Below are 21,146 nucleotides of genomic sequence, written 5' to 3'. Positions count from 1 at the left end.
ACCAGAGCTCAAGCTGACCACCTAGACAGAGATTTTAGGGTTGAGGAGGTAGTCGCCGCCATCGCACGCCTAAAACCGGCTAATGCCCCCGGGCAAGATGGCTTCTCTGCCATTTTTTATAAGACATTTTGTGCCCAGGTTGGACCACTGCTTACCCAGCTTTTTAATTCATTCGCTGAACCCGGAACGATCCCTTGAGATATGCTAGAAGCCTCCATAGTTCTCCCCAATTCAGGGAAAGATAAGACCACTTGCGGGGCCTATCTCCCCATTTCCCTTCTTAATATCGATCTTAAATTCTACATGGAGATCCTAGCTGCTCGCCTTGCGCCCCACATGCCTGGCCTCATAGACCCGGACCAGGCGGGCTTATTCCCGGAGCGCCAAACTTCAGACAACATGAAACGGGCCTTACACCTCATTGAGAAAGCCACGCGCGCTCAGGGCGAATACATGATGCTCACTATCGATGCCGAGAAGGCCTTCGATAGGGTCCATTGGCCCTATCTGGAGCAAGTTCTAGAACGGGTGGGGTTGGGAGAAAGGTTCCGAACATGCATCTTGAATTGTTTTAAGTTCCCTACAGCTACAGTCCGCGTGAATGGTCACACCTCTTCCCGCTTCCCTATAGAAAGGGGCACAAGGCAAGGGTGCCCCTTGTCGCCCCTTCTTTTCGCATTCTACATGGAACCCCTAGCCCAAAGGATCCGCCACAATCCATTGATTACCCGGATTAAATTTGACGGTTATACCCACAAGATAAGTCTCTACGTGGATGATGTCCTGATCTCGTTGTCCAACCCCAGAATTGCGCTGCCAGCGTGTCTAGCGGACCTTGAGACATTTACACGAGCCTCTGGGTTTAGGGTAAACATGGACAAGTCAGTAGCCCTAGACCTTTCCCTAGCACACTCTACCCGCACACACTTACAGGGCCTCCACCCCATTCAGTGGGCGACCAACACGATTCCATATTTAGGGATCCAGCTGGCTCCTTCCCTGCCGGGCATCTTATCGGCTAATTAGGCACACCTGAGACAGAAGATCCGCAGGGAGCTTGGCCAGTGGAAACACTATCCTCTCTCCTGGCTTGGCAAAATAGCAGCGGTCAAAATGACCATCCTACCCCAGATTCAATACCTATTCCGAACTATACCTCTCCGACCGCCCCAAGGGTGGATACAACAAATACAATCTGACCTGGCACAATTCATATCGAATGGCTGCAAACCACGACTCAAGCAAGCATTGGCGTCGCTCCCACCGGAGGAAGGGGGGCTTGGGATTCCTGACCTTCGGCTATATTACCTGGCGGCCCAATTGCGTCATCTGGTCGATGGGAGTCAGAAAAGCATTGGCTCTTCCAGGACCAGGCAGTGGCAGCCAGACCTTTGCAAGACATTCCCTTCCTCCGAAAGCGACACAGACCTCCCAATTTATATGCATTTCACATCACTCGAGCTACCCTTGAAGTGTGGGATCATACTAACATTAAACACGCTCTCACTATGTTCCCCTCCCCGCTCACGCCACTGTTAGACAACCCTGACTTCCAACCCGGTACAGTTGCGGTAGCCTTTGCAAACTGGAGAGCCTCGGGGTGCCGCTCCCTATGCCATATGTTTGATGCAGATCGGGTTATACCGTTCCAGCAACTCAAGCAGGAATATGGACTGCCTGAAACTGAACGGCTCCGCTATCTCCAGATACGGCATTGGGCGCTTCATACACAGGTTAAACCGGATGCCAGCAGACACCTTTCCGCCTTCGAGCGATGGCTCATTACCAGCACATCAGACAAAAAATTGAATTCTGATCTGTACAAAATGCTACAAGCCACGAAGGTACACATGTATAACCCTGGTCGGGCGAGATGGGAAAAAGAACTAGGGAGAGCATTGAGTCACAAAGAATGGGTAGGGGTGTACTATAGGGCTCGTCGCTCAGCATATCACATGAGGCTGACGGAGACTCTTACAAAATGAGTTATCTACTGAAACTATACCCCAGAGCGCCTTCATTTAATAGATCCCACTCAAGGAGCAACGTGCTGGAGGGGCTGTGGGTACCCTAGTACACTTGCTATGGGAATGCGTACATCTTCAGCCATACTGGAATCCGGTCCTGGACGATGTGGATAAACCCTTTGACATAGAAATACCACGTTTCCCGGCATATGTTCTCCTGGGCCTTCCGAATCCCTTGCCTACCCGCTACGATCCCGTAGAGGCCGCTTGATGGTGATTGTGCTAGGCTCTGCAATACAAAACATACTTACGCACTGGCGCACCCCCCACATACCAACTTTTACAGGCTGGCTATTCCGCCTGTGGCATGTCTTGGGGATGGAGAAATTGACTTTGACAATAGCAGGGAAAGGATCCATGTACTCTGAGCTATGGCAGCCTTTCCGGTCTCTTCTAGCTTCCGTATTTAGGGAGGTCACGTGTCCCAGGTATCTACGACTGTTGCGCCTTTCCGCCCCACAGCAGACTGAACAGGAACATATGGGCTCTACTGAGGGGACCAGAGTAACAGTTTAGATCTTTCATTTGGTGGACAATGGACAGGGGTGGGGGGTGGAGGGGGGATAGGGGGGTTTAATAAGATTCCTTTTATGGTTCTGTATGCAATGTCTCATAATATTTTGATATGCAATTGATGAGCATTAGGTGGCCAGTTAGGCCACATGTTAAGAAAGTGACTATAGCAAACAGCGGTTGGAGTATTGCTGAACCTTTTTGTATGTTGAACATTCAATAAAGAGATCTAAACAATAAAAAAAATAAGAAACTTTGGGTTGATGAATTACACAAAGTTCATTACTGAGCTTCATCAGTACTAATAAATAACTCAGTTTAGCATAGGATTGTTGAAATTTTGCTCTCCCGTTGCTTGCTGCTAGTAAAACTTCAAATCTGTAACCCTTAGCCCACTGTCTGAAGAAGAGACTCAGCCACTTTTTTTCTCCTAATGCTCCCCTTGATGCTCATAATACTTTGCTGATCATACTTTTCAATTACTTTAAAGCAAGGATGGCAAATAGCATGGCAGAATTCGAATGAGAAGTAGAAATAACATTAATGCTGCCCTAAAAAGAGAGCGGTAGAGTGCAACAATTTTAATCATTTTGCCTCTGTACAAGAAATTATGAATATTAATGTTTTTAAATAAAATCTTTTGTCTTTGCAGTTTGTTTGTGGCCATAATCATGCACAGACATTGTAGTTGTGCCAAAGATATTTCTTTGTGATTACTGAATTTCTCTTGTGAACATAGCAATGTTTGTCAGCAGCTAAAGAAAATGTATAGAAGGGCTACTTGGTAAGTTGTGATTCCTACTGTGTTGTCTAGAACAGTGGTTCTTGACATTTGACGTAAATGGACTCACTTATATCTCAATTAGAAGCTAGTGGCCTTCCAAGGCTTTTCTGTAATTTGCGACTTAACATTAATAAACAAAAAAATGCATTGTACATGAACTCAGCTCATCTACTTTCCTCTGCTACTGCATATTTAAGAGAGTAGCTACACAACAGGATTCGCAACTTAGTATGTACTTCTGTGAAATATGAGCTCTCAGCAGATCTGGTGGGACTGTTGTAACTGGATTGACATTGGTCACAGACAGATGGCAGAAAACACTTGTGGTATGGACAAAGCAGAACTACTATGCAAGATCTTTGTGACGAAACGTGGCATAAAAGCTAAAGATCCAGAGGTTAATTATGCCAGAGTGTGTGCTGCCTACTAGGGAGTTGTACTCCGCCTATGACTGTGAAAGTATTTTGTCTCAGCCGAAAAATGCAGGCAATGCCTCATTTCCAATACAAGAGAAGAGGTTCAGGTGCTTGGAGTTGGTAAGTGCCTACCCATACGCAGTGAATGGGAAAACGTGCTGCTAGCAAGGTATTTGTGGGCAGTTTACTTCTGTATACGCGCATCGATCACTGACAGTTTTTTTTCCATAGAAAAGCAATACTATATTTTTTAGTAGGAAGCTGATTGTAATGTGTGTAGATGCGAACTGTGGTTGTGCACATTCTGACATGCTCCCTCTTAATTTAGCAATCAGCTTCTCATTAGATATTTTTAAAACATATGTATTGCTATTTTTAATGCATATATCATATACATTTAGGAAGAAATACAGGTGACTGCAAGTAATTATTATTGTGAGCTGATTAAACTATAATCCTCATATGAAGAACCATCTTCATACAATGATTTAGCTCAAGATGCTTACGGGTATTGGCGAACTAATAATTAGAATTCCTATGGATTCGTGGTCTTCCTGTTTAGGGGCCACAGGCTCCCAGGTGTAAACAGACCACAGGTTAAAAACTGCTGGTCTAGAAGTTGAAAAAAATACTTCAAAAACTGTTGATGCAGTGCATGCGAGATTACAGCCCAGCCTAGAGTATATTGGTAATATAACAAAGCCTGGTGGCTATGATGAATGAAGTCACCACAGAGGTGACTGTCCTACAGATTTGAGGTCTCTTGCTTGTCAAAGGCCTCTGCAAATCTAATATTAAAAAATAAAATATTTACTACAACAGCTATAAATGCATCTTTGCCCTTAACAGATAAGCCATTGTTTCTAGAAATATCACTTTTGGCTGCTTTTAATCTTGCACATTTTTACACAGAATTATGGCTGTGGTATATGCCCACCTTGCCGTGTCACAGAAGACTGTGGGGCCTGTTGGACCTGTATAAAGAAGAGGAGGGAACCCATGAGGCAGATGAAGAGACAATGGAAATGTGCCAAGCGACGATGCCTACTTAAGGTGTGTTTGGAGAATCCTTTTTCATGCACAGGTGCCATAGAGAGCTAGATTCATTTTGCAAACCCCACTATAGAAAAAAGTAGAACATGTGATTCTTATATTATATAATGAACAGATTATTTATCTTTTTTGCAATTTTGTGATTATTGCAGAGTAATTCTTCTTCGGTTACATGCTTTTCTTTGTCTTTAGGTTCTTACTTTAGCTTTACCTTCTTATCCAGTTGATAGATATCCAAATAAAAGTACAATATAAATTGTGCATAGTGCACATACCATCACATCCCTTAGTAAAAACATATTTGTCATGCTTCTGCATTAAGTGATTATCTTCAAAAATGTATGTGCTTGTAGCAGTCTGCTCCCAGGATGCTGAAAAGTGCATATCGTTTTTCCAAAATATCTACTTGCAGTTACTTGTACTTAGTTGTGTTTTTAATTCCTAGTCTTTTTTACCAGCTTTGGGGATCCCTAAACTTACATTTGTCCTGAATGGTCTATTAGACCATGATAAATTAGCTTGTTGAGATGGTCTTCACATGCTGACAGCTGTGTGCTGAAGTTCATAGGAGTCTCCACAGAAAAATATAGTTAAACCAACTGTGTAAGTTTTCTCTTGCAGAGAAAAAGTCACCAAATACGGCATCAACAAATTAAGGAGAAAATTCAGCAGCTGCAGAAAAAAATATTTGCTACAAAAGGGCAGACAGATGTCACCCCAGAGGAGCTGACTGAGATCTTACAAGAACAAGCCCCTTGTGTTCAAAAAGAAACACCAATTTTTCCACCAACAATGGAGAATGCTAATTTTGTACTGAAGGAGGAACCTCACTTTGTACAGAAAAGGACAATTTTTGTTCCCAATGAGAAGACTGATTTTGTTCAGATGGAAAAGATATATTTTGACCAAAAAGAGAAAAATGATGTTTTTCCAAAGAAGAAAAATCGTTTTGGGTCAAAAGATAAAAAAGGCTTTGTTACAAAGAAGCTGACCATAGTAAGTACTAGCATGAATGTGTGTTGTCATAAGCCATGTATATGTCCTTGTCTCACTGTTGGTGAGATTAGGATGCTGTTTTTTTCAGTCTCCTCCTCCCAAGTGAATAATTCTTTTCACCTTATGTGATCAGTATATATTTTATAAGTTCTACACTCATTCTTTTACCCATCCAGATATCGATCTATAGAAGCATTTTAATTTGCCATGTTTTCATAATCACTCCTCACTGTCTGTTTATCCCACTACCACCATTCCTGTGGCATATTAAGCTTTCAGCCACTATTCATTTAGCAAACTTTCACTTTCTGGAAAGTTAAAGTGGAATATGTTCTATCCTCCCACGTTTTAGTGCAATATTCTCACACCATTTATTCATCACATTTCCCATTCCGATCATGCTTGTGGCATTCTTGTACTTTTGCCTTGCTGTAGCTTTTAGCTTTACTAAGCACTGTGCACCCTATTCTCTACGGCTTCTTTAAACCATTCATAAATGTTTCCACACCAGGGTCCAATTTTAGATTTTTGATAGGGTATTCTATGATTGAAATCCAATGGTGAAGAGACTCTTTCCTCCCATAGTGTACATGAGTGCAGAGTTTTTCTCTGAAAAAGGCAACTGCGCATGAATCAGAGACACTCATGTGGAATGTGATTTTCTATGAATGGCCAGTGTAACAATCAGCATTCACTGTTACTATGCAGAGGGAGTGGCCTACATACTCATTTGAACCATATTCTGACAACCTGATCTCTTCTGAAAGGCTAGTTGTGTTAGAGCATCTTCAGTTATATGTCAGAAATACCCCAAAGTGATTGATTCTGCTACAGCCTCCATAACATTTGGAGGCATAGCCTTATGTCCGGTCGAAGAGTAAGCCTTTTCACTGACCCAATCATATTGAAAAGAGGAAAGGTGAAATCAAATTTTGCAGTCCCCTAAGCATTCCATTCCTGTTTGTCACCTTCCAGCCTCCTGGGCATCCTCCCCTTCACCTTCCTTTTCACCCAGCATCTTCAGCGCTCCTCTCTTACCAATCCTTATGTCCTGTTGAAGTGGGTGGGCATTTTTTTTTTTTTTTTAGCAAGCACTGCAAACATCCACATCAGCCTACTTCTTGTTTTGGTCACTTGTCAAAATAATGGCACAGTAGAAAAGTGTTTTGCCAGCATGATATAATTCAATATTCTAGCCAGAGTTATCATCATGAATTAGTCTGCAATTTAGCCAATATATCACCTCACCTGTCCTTTCCCAGTCTTAGCCTTCCCTTTTTCTTGTTTCTTCCTATTGCTCGCTCTTCCAGCTCTTTCTCCATATCTGTTCATCTTTGTTTACCTTCTCCTTCTCCTTCCGCAAACCCTCCCATTTAAGGCCTTACTCACAGGCATCCCTAGCTGTCTTTTGGCACACATACCTGTTGTATCCAGAGTAGATTTAGGGCCTTATTTACAAGTTAACGTAGACTATCTGCCAAAATGTGTCAAATAACCGCTTTTCCACAATTTGAGTGATATTGAAGGCAAGGCATTTAAATATGGTGCCACTTTTTGGCAATGTCAAACATCCGTCCAAATTTAAATAAGCCCTTTCTCATGAGTAATGGCTTCATGCTCTGTGTGTGCTGAGGAGGCCCGGCCTGTTCTGTGTGGAGGTGAGGAAAGCCGTGGTCATGCCTGCAGCTCTGCTGCGGTCCTACACCAGCATCACTCAACATCACAATGGCTTTTAGTGTTCACAACTCGCCTAGGTTTACCATGGCTCACCGCACATGGCAGAGGAAGCTTGTCACTAGCCACAAGTCAGACAGAAGAGGTTAGACCAAGACTAAGGAAAAGGTTTCTCTGTCTCTCCCCTGTCATCTTTCATGTTACCTTCATCTAGCTCAAGAGAATAGGAGTGAGCAATCCTTTTACTGTAACCAAATCAAAATGGCTGACATTTTGTCTAGATTTGTAAACTTTACGAATCCAAGATGGATTCTTGATTATTTCCTGTTGCGTTCATTGCCACTTTTCTTTTGTCTTTGTCCCTGGTTTTTTCCCCATGTCGATTCTACAGTTGATCATGGAATATTTTTGCTTGTTCCTTTTTTACTCTGTTCGGGATAGTTTAATACATTGCCATTTTTCTACTTATCTACAATCAAGGTTGTGCAGTCAGTGCCTTGGATGTTTTTTCTGTTATTGTCTTCCTCCTCCAAGGTATAGCAATAGAAGATTGCTTGGGCACATCACAGCTGGCATCTGGTAATGCTTTTTCATAAAACAGAAGAAGAGACATTAAATGTTGGCTGCCATGCAAAAGCAGGCATGCTCGACGGTTGTCTGGCTGAAGAAACATTGGCAAAGCCAATAGGTTGTCAGTGATTGTTTGTGGCAATGAGTGTCATTTGTTAGCCGTGTAAATAATTATTACAGAGCACCATTCTCCCTTTATAAACCTAACAGAGCACAATCCGTTTTTTACATCAGTGTGCCTTAAGATCATGTGTGGAGGACAAGTGTTTATTTGTCCGTTTTGACCAAGAATATTCTCATTGTGAGCTTGTGCTCAGTGGGATTTAATGATACTACAAACACCACACACTTCTCTCTACCTACCTGTCCACCCAACCTAAGTGTCAGCAGTTGTTCTGAGTATTTCATGATTGTCTTAAAGCCACAGGAACAAAATAAGTTTGTCCCTCCAGCCCATTGTCTGCAGCCTCTGCCTCCTCAGATCAGTTGCTATACTAGGAGCTGCAGCAGAAAAACTGAGACCCAAAGTGAGCAGACCTTCTGGGACTGGATTAAGAATTGGCAGGTTAGGTTGACTCCAGGAAATCCAATATGACACTAGCCATCTGTAGAAGAGAAGGAGCCTGAGGCCTTCGTTGTGGGAGCATGAGATCACAGAAGTGAATGGCATGAGGGAATTGTTGCGCAAAGGATGGGTGTTTGGTAAACCGTACCCCACCACCAAGGATCCATATTTGAGGCCCACATGAGTAATGTAGAATTGACAAGGTGAGTGATCCGAATGTACACAGTTTCCTCTTAAAGGCAACAGTGGAAAATAAGGGCTGAGACGATTGTGACTTAGAAGAATCTCCAAATAAAAAGAGTGTTGTGTGGAACTTGGCAAATGATTTGCTAACAAAAGGGCAAATCACTCTTCTTTGAATGAGTGACATCAAGAACAGTCACCACTCTTCTGATTCAAGTTTAACAAAATGGAGATCATGGGGAATTACACTGAGGCATTTGAACCTTAGAACGAAATAACAAATTTGATGTTATGTGTATTTGTAAAGGGCACAATCACCCGCAAAGGTATCCTTGCACTGAGCAGGTGTGTGTGCGCTTAGCCCCGCCTATGGTAGGCTGGTTAAATGAAAAGCCAGGTATTAAGCTTTTTGTGGAATTCAAGAAGAGGAGGAGGCTCTCGTGTAGAGTCTGAGGACCTTCCATTTCTTAAGAGTAACGTGAGATAATGCCTGTCATCCTGATCTGGATCTGTGTATGTGTGGGATGTGTTTGAGTAGTAGTCCTTCGGAGTTGAGGTGTGTGGGTAATAGTCCTTCAGAGCGGAGGTGTGTGGGTGGTTGGTGGAAGGAAATGTGACTGTTCAGGTAGGTTGGGCCTGAGTTGTGCAATGCCTTAAATGTGTGATAGAAGTTTGAATTGAGCATGTTTGTGTACCGGGAGACAGTGTAGTTCACTGAGGTGTGTTGTGATGTGAGTTCTGTGTCGGAGGTTGGGGATGACTCTGGCTGAGTTCTGGATGATTTTAATCTTTTAGTGAGTTGCTTGGTGATCCCTGCGTAGAGCTTGTGGTCATAGTCCAACTTGCTGGTCACTAGGATGTGAGGGACACTTTTTGTAGTGTTACTTGGGACCCACTTGAAGATCGTCCACAGCATCTTCACTGTGTGGAAGCAGGGGGCAATTATGGCGTTGACTTGTACATTCATGTCTAGTTTACGGTTGATTATTCTGAGGTTACTTTGCGTGGGTTCGGGGTGTGAGTGAGTTCGCTCGCCACCAGTTGGAGTCACATGGTGAGGTGTTCTTGCAGAAGATTAGTACTTCTGTGTTGTGGGTGTTGAGCTTGAGGCAGTTGACTTTCATCCAGTTAGAGACTTTGGTCATGCAGGCATTAAGCTTGTGTTGGGTGTCTTGTCCAAGAAGCAAGATGAGTTGCGTATTGTCTGCATAGGAAAGGCTGTTGATGTGTGCACAGATTACGTTGAGCAGAGGGATCATACATGCGTTGAAGAGGGTGGGGCTGAGCAATGAGCCTTGAGAAACTCCACTGATCCAGCAGAGAGTGGGCCCTTGGGTGCCAATCTCGTACAGGCACCCGATGAGTATGGGGTGTAAGACTGTGTCAAATAGTGCAGAGAGCTCTAGGAGAATGAGAGCATGATCAGCTCTTAAGGGTCATGCGGATGTCATTTGTGGCAGCGATAAGTTCTGTTTCTGTATTGTGGTTGGGTCTTAATCTAGATTGTGTGGCATCAAGGAACCTAGTGGTTGCTGCGGTGGTCAATGAAGCATTGGTTGGTAAGTTTCTTTGAGACCTTTTCCAAGTATGGTAAGAAGAAAATGGGTCTGTAGTTGGAAAGCTGGGTTGGCAGACGGTTTCATGGGGAGGGGCATATTAGTGGCATGTTACCAGGTGTCTGGGAATGTGACCGAGTCGATGGAGGCATTAAGGATGGGTGTTGGTGCCTTGCTGCTCGTAACGAATCCTTCTGTGAAAGTGCGATGGTGCAAGGGTCATATGGAGCCCTCAAGTAGATGGTCTTCAAGGTAGCAGCAAGTTCAACGATGGTGACATCAGGTCACAAGGTCGGTCAGCCGTGTTGGGAATTTGAGTTGTGACAGGATCTAGTTGAGGGTTGAAGTTGCTGTAAATGAAGGTTATCTTTTTACAGAAGAAGTGCGAGGAATTCTTGCAAAGACCTTGTGAGGTTGTGATGCTGGAGGCGGCAGGAGCTGCAGTGAAATCTTTGGTGGAGAGTTCCTTGCTGCTAAAAGTGTTGAGATCAATGCGATCTGCAGGAGCTGTGTGCTTAGTGTTCCGTATCTGTTGATGCTTATGTCTTAGGGCTGATTTGAAGATATCTTTACCTGTGGTGTCTCGACTTGTTCTCCATTTGTGCTCCAGTTGCTTGCTGTGGTGTTTCATCAACCTTAGGTCATCTGTGTTCTAGCTGGCCTGTGGTAGGGCTCTTGGCGTTGGATTGCGCTTGAGGGGAACCAGGGTGTCAGCGCATATCGTGATCCAGCAGATCAGTTTTTTGCTGGGTTTCAGCAAGTCATCTGTGTGCTAGTGCTTGGAGAGGGTGGAAGCCCACTGCTCGTCTGAGGTGCTTTTCCAACTTAGATGGGGATTCTGGTACTGCTAGTTTTTTATGGTGAAGGTTGGGCATGCTGAAACTGAGGAGGGTGTGGTCTGTTCAGGTCATAGTTGCTGGCTTGTCGACTGTGATGTTTCTGATTGTGGAGAAAATCGGGTCCATTAAGTGTCTGGCGGGATCGATGGGTTCGGTAGCGTGCTGGATGAGGTCAAGGTTCCTAAGGTTTTCTGGAAGGACCATAGTGTTTGGGTCGGTCTTCTAGGTGAAAGTTAAGGTCTCAGTGGAAAATGAAGATGCTGGCTGATGATGAGGGTTAAGACGATGTCCTTGATGTCGTAGGTGAAATTGGTGCAGAGACCTGGTGGTCTGTATCCGAGGGTTCCGCCCTTGGAGAAGTTGGCTGTGATAGTTGTTAGATATAATTGGTGGGAGGTGAGGGTCTGAGGACCTAGGAAATCTCATTTGATGTAGCCTGAACAATATATTGCCTCTGGTGAAGCAAGCAGTTGAGAGGTTGGTTATTATGGAGATGCATTTCATCTTGGGTGTCATGCTTGGATGTGACGGTACAAAAGGGGGTGGTGATGGACGGAGCATCAGAACCAATCAAACACTCACACCCAGTCAACAGATCTGGGTTTGATCCATCACCGTTCTTTAGCCCACTCTGCCACCCCAGTTCAGACATGGCCATATGCAAATCAGTCTGACCCTGTGCCTCATGGGAACAGTCCAGCCCGAACTGCCAAGCCATGCCTTCCCTGGTCCGGAAACAAGCTTCCTAGGACCGGTTTCTGGCATTTCAGCCGTCTTCAGCCAGGCTTGCTTGAATCCAAACTGGAATGGCATGGTGAGCAAAAAAACGATGGATTTAGGCCCAGATCTCTGTACTGGGGTGAATGTATGACATTGTTCAGCATTCTGTCCATCAACTGTTGTTTTTGCATTTGACACCCCAAGTGGGACGGGTATGCTCAGACGTGAGTCCTGTGCTCTCCATGCCACTGGAATCAAGCTATCCTGGCTGAAGAGGGGTGAAAACGGTCCTAGGATGCTTGGTTCCAGTCCAGGAAGGACCTGGCTTGGCAGTTCGGGCTGGACTGTTCCCATGAGGCACAGGGTCAAGACTGATTTGCATATGGCTGGGTTCAAACTGGAATGCATGGTGAGCAAAAAAACGATGGATTGAGGCCCAGATCTCTGTACTGGGGTGAATGTATGACATTGTTCTGCATTCTGTCCATCAACTGTTGTTTTTTGGATGTGACTCAGCAGATGTGAAAGCTTCCTAAGGGCTATGGAGATAGCGTTTCGAGCGAACGCGCAACAAGCAGTAGGCCTTCGCCAGTATTTTATCTTTTATAGATTCACATGCTTGAATCTTCCCCGTCATCATGGTGGGAGTCCCACGGTAACAAGAAATAGCAGTAATACAACATTACCATAGACCTCCATAGAACAGAAAACTCACTTACGTAACTTTTCATCCTCATTTTAGAATATCCAAACTTCAGCCAGTCACAGCTGCAACCTCAGAGTTCTCTTTCCCCACAGAGCCAACATACCTCAGATTTCTTACAGCACGTCGTGTGATAGGGAGTCTCCCTGAGCTCTGCTCAGTTACAGTATTTTCTTCTCAACCTTTGACCTCCAGTCTCAGCTTTAGCTGTTCTCAAGGCATTTCTTGGACTTTATTCTTTTGACCTTCCTGCTTTTGAGATGCCAGAGCCTAAAAAAAGGGATGTTTATGCCCTGTAAGACCTGTGGGAAGTGTAGGCTATTCTCTGAAGACCCCCACAAACAGTGACTGTATTGCCTCTACCCTGACCACAAACCCAGGAAAAGCAAATATTGCCGCACCTTTTCAGCTAAAACCCTCAACGATAGGGAGGGTAGGCTGTTACTCTAGCTACAGAAGAATAAGGCTGCTTCAGATTCGGAGTCTGATCCTGAGGAAAAGGCCCATTCTTCCTCAAAGAAAAGAAAGGATGGCCGTCGCTCTTCACATCATGGAGAGAAGAGATCTAAATCCCAGAACAAATCTGAGCCTAAAAACCACAGGAAATCTGAGAGGCTTCAAAACCCTCTTCAGCTACAGCCTCTGCCTCTCTGACTCATTTCAGAGACCAAGCGTCTCAACCGTCGACTGCGACGTCGTTGAAGATTTCACTCTTCTCAAGAAAGACAGAGGTTCCTTCCCCGTCGGCAGTTTCGTCATCGACGACGGTTAAGAAGTTGAAGGCAGCAACGGTGACAGGAGCTTCGATGGTAAAAACAACGTCGTTGTTGATGAGGCCTTCACTGTCGACTAGCGGTTCGTCGACAGGTCCAGCGACGACGTCCCGGCAGACAAAAGCTGTCAACACACAGTCGACGGCATCAACAGTTGCACCGTCGACTGGACCGTCGACTGAGGGAAAAATCAGTCTCCTTCAGCACAAGCAAATTCAGGCTTATTCACAGATCTCTCCTTTGCCTCCTGCTCGCCTTCTGGACTGCAAGAGTCAGAGAATGATGGTATGTTTGGCCCTGTATACAGTCCATTGCAGTTAAGGGTCAAGTACCAAGATGCTTATGATGAGGGCATTGAAGGCAATGATCCATCTTCTTGAATTTTCATTTGAGGAAAGAGGCACATCTGTCATGCAGAGGCAAGATTCCTTCCAGGGACGCTATCCTTACAATGACAGAAAGGAGGAGCGTCATCAGTTCAGGGAAGCATTAATGAACGTTCCAATGTCTCTGGTGCCTGATCTCCATCACATGCTTGACGACTATTACAAGCGTATTCCTGATGCAAATGCTCCTCAGAGGCGTTTACCTCCTCAAGAGGTTCCCACTATTCCTCCGGGCCAAAGTACTCCCAAATCCACAAGGGAGAAGACCCTTCCTCCTCCTGTAGTCATCTCGGAGGACACTTGGGATGCTCAGATGGAAGAAGGTTTGATACAAACAGACACAGATGCCCATGATGAATGGTATTGCTACATAGCCCCTATGCCACCGTCTCCTAACCCTCCTGCTGCGGATTCCCAGATATCAGGGGATTTCATGATCTTCTGGAGCGTGCTTCCAAACGTTTTGATTTACCAATGCCAACCAAACAGACTGAGTGTTTTCTATATGATTTTCAACCAGGCACTCGACATTCAGTGAGAGCAATTCCTATATTTGACTTTCTATGGCAAAAAGGGCTAAAGTTGATAAACACCTGCCTCCGTTCCAGCCATTATTCCAAAACTGGACAAAAAATATAAGGCTCCTGATGACTCGCCTGCGTGCCTCATTGGTCACCCGAGGCCAGATTCTGTGATCATGCAGGCAGCACAGAGAAGAGCCAAGAATCCAGCATCTCCCTGCGCTGCCCCACCGGACAAAGAGGGTCGTCGCCTCGACAATATTGGGAAGAGGTTTTCGGCTTTGGCGGCTACCTCAATTAGAGCTTCTAAGGCCATGGCCATTTTGGGGAGCTATGACCGGCCGATGTGGTTGGACATCTCTACTCTGTTGGAGTATCTTTCAGAGGATAAAAAGAAAAAGGCAAAAAATATTCTTTTGAAGGGAGAAAGAGCATCTTCAGAGCTCATCGAGATATCTATAGACGTTTCATCCACTTTATTTCAACAGATAGCTGGAGCGGCTGTCCTGCGTTGTCAGGGATTGTTAAAGGCAACCACCTTTCATCCTGAGGTCCAGGCCAAGGTTTTAGATATGCTTTTTGATGGCGATGCTTATTTGGTAAGCATATAGACGAGGAGTTACAATCTATCAAGAAGGACACGGATACAGTCAAAGCTTTAGTCAATCTCCAGCAGCGCCCCTTTCAGTCCTTTTGGGCTAAAGGTCGAGGACAATTCTTATCCTGTCCGCAATTTCAGCAGCGGTACCAACCATATCCGCAGACTACCTCCCAGCCATACAACCAGTCTTTTCAGTCCAACACCGCTTAGACTTATTCGAGACCGGCAGGACGCAAGAGGCAGCAATCTGCTGGAAAGTCCCAAGACTCCAATAAGAGACAATATAGAGCATCAGGCCCCTGCGACCATAGTCTCACACCACAAACCTGTCTTCTCCGCATCCTTTCAGAGATGGAACTCCATTTCTTCAGGCAGATGGTTTCTAGACATTTTCAAACATGGCCACATGTTAGAATTCATTCAGCATCCTCCAAATGTTTTACCGCGCAAAGTTCTGCTCCGTCACCTTCCAGATCTCAAGAAGGAAATGCATTTGCTTCTTCTCAAGCGGGCCATAGAGGAAGTACCCCTCAACCAGCAAAACCAGGGGTTTTATCCCCACTTCTTTCTCATCAGAAAGAAAAATGGAAAATGGAGGCAGGTCATAGACCTCAGAATGCTGAACACGTTCATAGAGAGTCAATCTTTCAGGATGCTTTCTCTTCAGGAGATTCTTCTTCTAATGGAGAAAGGGGATTTTCTGACGTCTCTCGATATCCTCGACGCCTATTTTCATATTCCCATTCACCCTCAACATCGGAAATTTCTCAGGTTCAAGGTGGCAGGGTGCCTTTATCAATTTAAAGTTCTCCCTTTTGGTTTAAAGTCCTCTCCCAGGGTGTTCACAAAGTGCATGGCACCAATAGCAGCCTTCTTAAGATGTTCGGGTCACCAGGTGTTCCCATACATCGACGATTGGCTCATAAAGGCTCAGTCTTTCCAAGTGGCAGAAATTTTTGCGAGAGCCTGTCGGATTCTCTCCCAGTCTCTAGGTCTTTGCATCAATCTGGAAAAATCAGCCATTATCCTGGCCAAATCGTTGGTCTTCTGGGTGCACGTCCAGACACAGAACTGGGCAAAGCCTTTCCCACACAGGAAAGAATAATGCGCCTTATGGATTCAACAAAGCTTCTTTCATCAAGAAGGTTTTCTTCTGTGAGGCAGTAGAAGTCTATGCTGGGGATGATGCTCATTTCCATTTGCCGACTTCGCATGCGACCGCTGCAGGAACAGCTCGATGCGCAGTGGATTGTCTCAAGGCTCCTTCAATGACCAGGTTTGTATTTCAGCATCAGTGACGGCCACCTTGGCCTGGTGGATGGTCAGGGACAACCTGTTTCAAGGTCTTTCATTCACTCTGTACCACAGCTGGTGATGACCTCCGATGCGTTGATGGATGGATTGGGGGAGGGGGGGCCTCACCTTCAAGAATTACAGGTTCACAGCAAGTGGTCCAATCAGGAATCGAAGTCTCATATAAACATTTTGGAGCTCAAAGCAGTGTTCTTAGGTCTGAAGGCCTTCCTGCCTGGCATCAAAGATGCGCCAGTGCTCGTCAAGACAGACAACACTATGACAATGTTTTACCTCCGAAAGCAAGGTGGAACGAGATCTAGATCTTGGGCGCTTTCCCTTCTTGCTCAACAGATATGGGAATGGCACCTTGCCAACCACATCTCCTTGTGAGTGGAGCATGTGCCAGGGATTCAGTCCGACTCTCTCAGCAGGGCCTCCAAGCAGTGCCACGAATGGGAATTCAACAACCAACATTTGAAGGAGGTGTTTCAATTCTGAGGTTAGCCAACATTACATCTGTTCTCTACGTCCCTCAACAAAAAGTGTCCTTTTTTTGCAAGCAGACATCTTTACTAAAATTCATGTGGAGACGCCTTCCAGTTTTCTTGGATGGGGATGTTCGCTTATATATTTTCCCCCGTCCCACTCATTCCTTGAGCACTCCAGCAAGAGCCTTGTCGGATCATTCCCATCGTTCCAGGGTGGGCAAGACCATTCTGGTTCAACGAGCTGCATCGCCTATCAGTGTGTGCCCGATTCTCTTCCCTCCAAGGGAGGATCTTCTCTACATGAACCGGGGACAAGTGGTTAATCTACAAATTCCCTTACTTAATTTGTCAGCTTGGCTTCTCAGCACGCTGAATTTGGGGATTTGAGGCTTTCCGAGGAGTGTACTAAGATGCTCAAAAATCTCAAGCTTCGTCTACGTTGAAATGTTACACAGCTAAATGGAAGAGATTCTGTACAAGGTGTATCACGCAAGCATTGCATCCATTCTATTAATCTCCAGAGCAGGTGCTGCCTTATCTCTTGCACATAGTGAAATCAGGACTTTCTCACTCTTCCATAAGAGTTCATCTTGCTGGAATTTCTAGGCATGGAAGACATTCAAATCAAACTTCTCTGTGGTCTAACCGACTCATCAACGAATTTATGAACAGGCTTTTTAGAGTTTTCCCGCCTGTTAAGCCTCCTACAGTTCTCTGGCAATTAAACACCGTTCTGTCTCAACTGATGCATCCTCCTTTTGAGCCAATACACAAATGTAAATTAAAGTTCCTCTCCTGGAAAGTGGCTTTTCTCTTGGCCATTACGTCAGCCAGATGTATCAGTGAAATCCAAGCTCTCGCCATAAATGAACTGTATCTGCAGTTTTTGCCGGACAGAGTTCTCCTACGCACTAATCCTTCTTTTATACCTAAGGTGCCTTCATCTTACCACCTCAATGAGCCGATAATATTACCATTGTTCTTTTCTAATCCCTCTTCAGCAGCGGAGAGGGCGTTGCATTCTCTGGACATCAAGCATTGCTTAAAGTTTTAACTTAAAAGAACTGAGTAATTCGAAAAATCCTCTCAGCTAATGATCTTTAACTGCACCCAGGAAAGGACAGGCCTTGACAATGGCCAGCATTGCTCGTTGGGTCACCTCCACGATTTCCTTCTGTCATGAAAAAGCTGGTCGTCCGCTGCTTGCGAAAGCACAAGCTCACTCTACCAGGATAGTGGCGACTATCTCAGCCCTGTTTGCGGGAGCATCTCTCCGGGTCTTTTGCAGGGCGGTGACGTGAGCGAACGCTCACACATTCACGAAGCATTACTGCCTTGATGGTTGGAAAAAGGCAGATATCGCTGTTGGACAAGCTATACTCTGACGCCTCTTTGCCTAAGGTTGGTGGCTTTTAGCGTGCTATGTTCTCTATAAACTGTGTGTAAATCTGTATGCTTACTATTCTCTTCTTGGTTTTCTGATGCTACAAGTTTAAGTCATTGTGGGATGGTTCGCCTCCCGCCACCATTTCTTTTCTCTTATTGTGTTTTTACTGCTTACTTGTCGGATTCAAGCATGCAAATCTATAAAAGATTCAATACTGGAGAAAAAACAAGTTACTTACCTGTACACTGTGGTTCTCCAGTATTTATATATTTTTATAGATTCACATGCGACCCTCCCTCCTCCCCGATTAGGCTCACCAATTACCTCAGAGTTTGTATACCTTTACACTTGTGCTTGAAATCTGAGGTATGGTGGCTCTGTAGGGAAAGAGAAATCAAGGGTCTCAGCTGTGATTTGCTGAAGTTTGCATGTTCTAAAATGAGGCTGAAAAGTGACTTAAGTGAGTTTTCTGTTCTATGGCGGTCTATGGTAATGTTGTATTACTGCTATTTCTTATGTTACCGTGGGACTCCCACCATGATGACGGCGAAGATTCAAGCATGTGAATATATAAAAGATATCTCTACTGGAGAGCCAGAGTGTACAGGTGAGTGACTTGTTGTTTGGGCACCATAGTGACTAGGTGAATTCCATGATGTTAGTCTAGGGGATCTTGCTGACTTAGAAATTCTCTAATATTTGCTGTGAAGACTTGGATTCAAGTGTGAAACAGTAACTGATTTGTCAAGAGTTCCAAAGTGCCTTGAATAATGTTGCCATTTTGCTTAAGTGGTTAATCAAGAGCGAGTACGAAGAGCAGAATAGCAATCTTTATATTAACTGAGAGATTTCTGAGGCTCCACACTGTTTTCATTCCTATTTACTGTCCTTTCTCCTAAACCACATCACACACACTTTCCCCAACAGCTCCCTGGATTGCAAACCTAGAACCATAGTGCCCTTTCTTTCTACTCTTTGACTTCCCTCTAGCCAGTAACTAAGTTCTCCCTGCTGCTCTCTTTGTCCACCTTGTCTTTTCTTAATAATGAACTCTTACTGATCTAGGGAATTTAACCTGTCCTAGCCAGTGTGTATGTTTGATACACATTTAGAGGGGAGCGGATCCCAAAAGGAGCCTTTATTCTAGGGAACTGCTGTTCACCGTATGCTTCCTCCCTGAATTATGTTACATTGTCGAATATTCTTAATTTGTAAAGCATTAGATCTTTAATATATTTACCTGCTTGAATCATTCTCCTTCATCGAGGTGAGTCCTACGGTAACTTTAGAATAGCAGTTTGAAAACCTAGCTTGCCTGTTAAGCCTTAAAGCAGGGTCCCTTTAGTAGCACACACATCTCTTTAGAAAAGACTTGAAATGTGCCTTAAGTCTCACCTCCTGCCAGAGTCCACTTCTCCTCCGATTTCTACCACAGGTCGTCTGAAAGAGTCCCTGGGCTTTGCTCTTTCTTCAGTAGCACACCAAACATACGAACTTTGATTGATAAATAAACTATTACCATGAAAAGTATAGTTTTTCAAATGTGTTACGTTAATATGAATAGTTTAGCATAACATCTTCCCTTTGTTCCTTGCAAAATAATTAAATTACCTCTCCAACAGTTTTTACCAAATTTTGAAAATGTGAATGCAAACTCGACAATATAGAGCAATGTTGCTTAACTTGATGAAATTGTCATAACAAATCACCTGAACATTCTAGAACAATGTTCCATAATTTAAGTCCTTGACTCAGATCCGCATTAGTCATTTCAAGACTGAGATTAATCCAAACATGCTGATGGGAAATGAACAATCAGCTTCTGGGGGTTGTCTAACAGAAATCCTCGCCCGACCTGGACACGGAAAGGATTGACAGATTGATATCTTGTTCTCGATTCTGTTGGTGATGGTGCACAGCCTTTCTTAGTTGGTGGAGCAACCTGTCTGGTTAATTTCGGTGACAAACTAAATCCCAAATTAATGACACTCCTCCATGCTTATTTTTTTGGTCTCGATTCGCCTTCAGATGTTGATACTTATTAAAGATGCCTTTGCCATCTGAATTCGCTTCTGCTAAATGGGTCCTGGCCATACACAGAACCTTGCCAGCACTATTGGCTTAATCATTGGACTTCTTTTGCAGGATTATCTAACCACCAGTTCAGATAACCGAACCATAAGTGTTCTGCTTTTCTACTTGGGCGACACCCCCAGTTCAATTTACACATCTTTGTCTACTGATGCTATCCCTTCGTGAATAGTAGGGGTGGGGTTGTACTGTAATCATTCTGCACAAATCTCCCTCCTTGCGATAATCATTTAATAAAATAATAGCCCCTTAAGGGGTACATGGATGCGTGCTTTAAGCTGCATGTCAGTGCCAAAGATAATCAAGCAGAAGCTTACTTTAACTCTCACCATCAGGATTTTCGATATGATAATACTTCCAGAAATTCACTAGGACTGGGCAGCTTACAATCGTGGTCATGATTGGCACTATCTTCTGCACACCTTCGACATCTGAAAAATTTCTCTTTGGCAAAACCGGTCAGTTTTTCTGGCATCAACTCGATCCTGTGCAGAGTGTAAAAATGGGCTTTCCTAAACTGCCCGATTTTACATTGGAGTAAAGAAGATTCAAAAGCAAGTATCCTTCTCAGGGGTATATCTCAGGGTTAATATCATTTGCATTTTCTAGTTCCCAATACCAGGTTGAGACCTCATTGGTTAGTGGCTTAGGCTTCTGTACTCTCTCCTCGTTCTCCCAGGGTTCCTTGTTAGTCGAGGTTTGGGCGTCCCCCCAATGATTTTAACTGATGGCAATTAAACCTCGAAATCTCTAATTTGGTTGTTGCTCTAAGTGTCACCCACAAGATGAGGTCCAGGCCGTCTCAACTGTTCCCACAGTTCTAACCCTGCTGTTAGTATAGTAACCTAAGTTTATCATCCAGGAGCTTATGGGTGTTGGGACTTCCAGAGTGGGGCTAATTAATACCGAACACCTTTCTTATATTATACCATACTACTAAACAGGCTTTACGTACTTTCAGGTGCATCCTCTTGAAACATTTTGGGTTTCCAAACTTATGAAGG

The 21,146-nt window shown here is 44.4% G+C and overlaps 1 protein-coding gene across 8 annotated transcripts in view; it reads left to right on the top strand.

Moving 5' to 3' along the window:
- Nucleotides 1-21,146, top strand: part of LOC146797000 (uncharacterized) — a 1,179,218-nt gene that overhangs the window by 658,453 nt on the left and 499,619 nt on the right. For all 8 annotated transcript variants that reach the window (XM_085629591.1, XM_085629587.1, XM_085629592.1 and 5 more), the window contains 2 exons: nucleotides 4,653-4,793; nucleotides 5,415-5,789. In XM_085629591.1, the coding sequence (XP_085485717.1) occupies nucleotides 4,653-4,793; nucleotides 5,415-5,789 (516 nt within the window). The remainder of the gene's footprint in view (nucleotides 1-4,652; nucleotides 4,794-5,414; nucleotides 5,790-21,146) is intronic.

This window comes from Triturus cristatus, chromosome 10, assembly GCF_964204655.1.
Source record: "Triturus cristatus chromosome 10, aTriCri1.1, whole genome shotgun sequence".
Classification (NCBI taxonomy): domain Eukaryota; kingdom Metazoa; phylum Chordata; class Amphibia; order Caudata; family Salamandridae; genus Triturus; species Triturus cristatus.
Note: the sequence above shows the minus strand (reverse complement) of the source record. Positions and strands in the feature narration are given on the sequence as shown.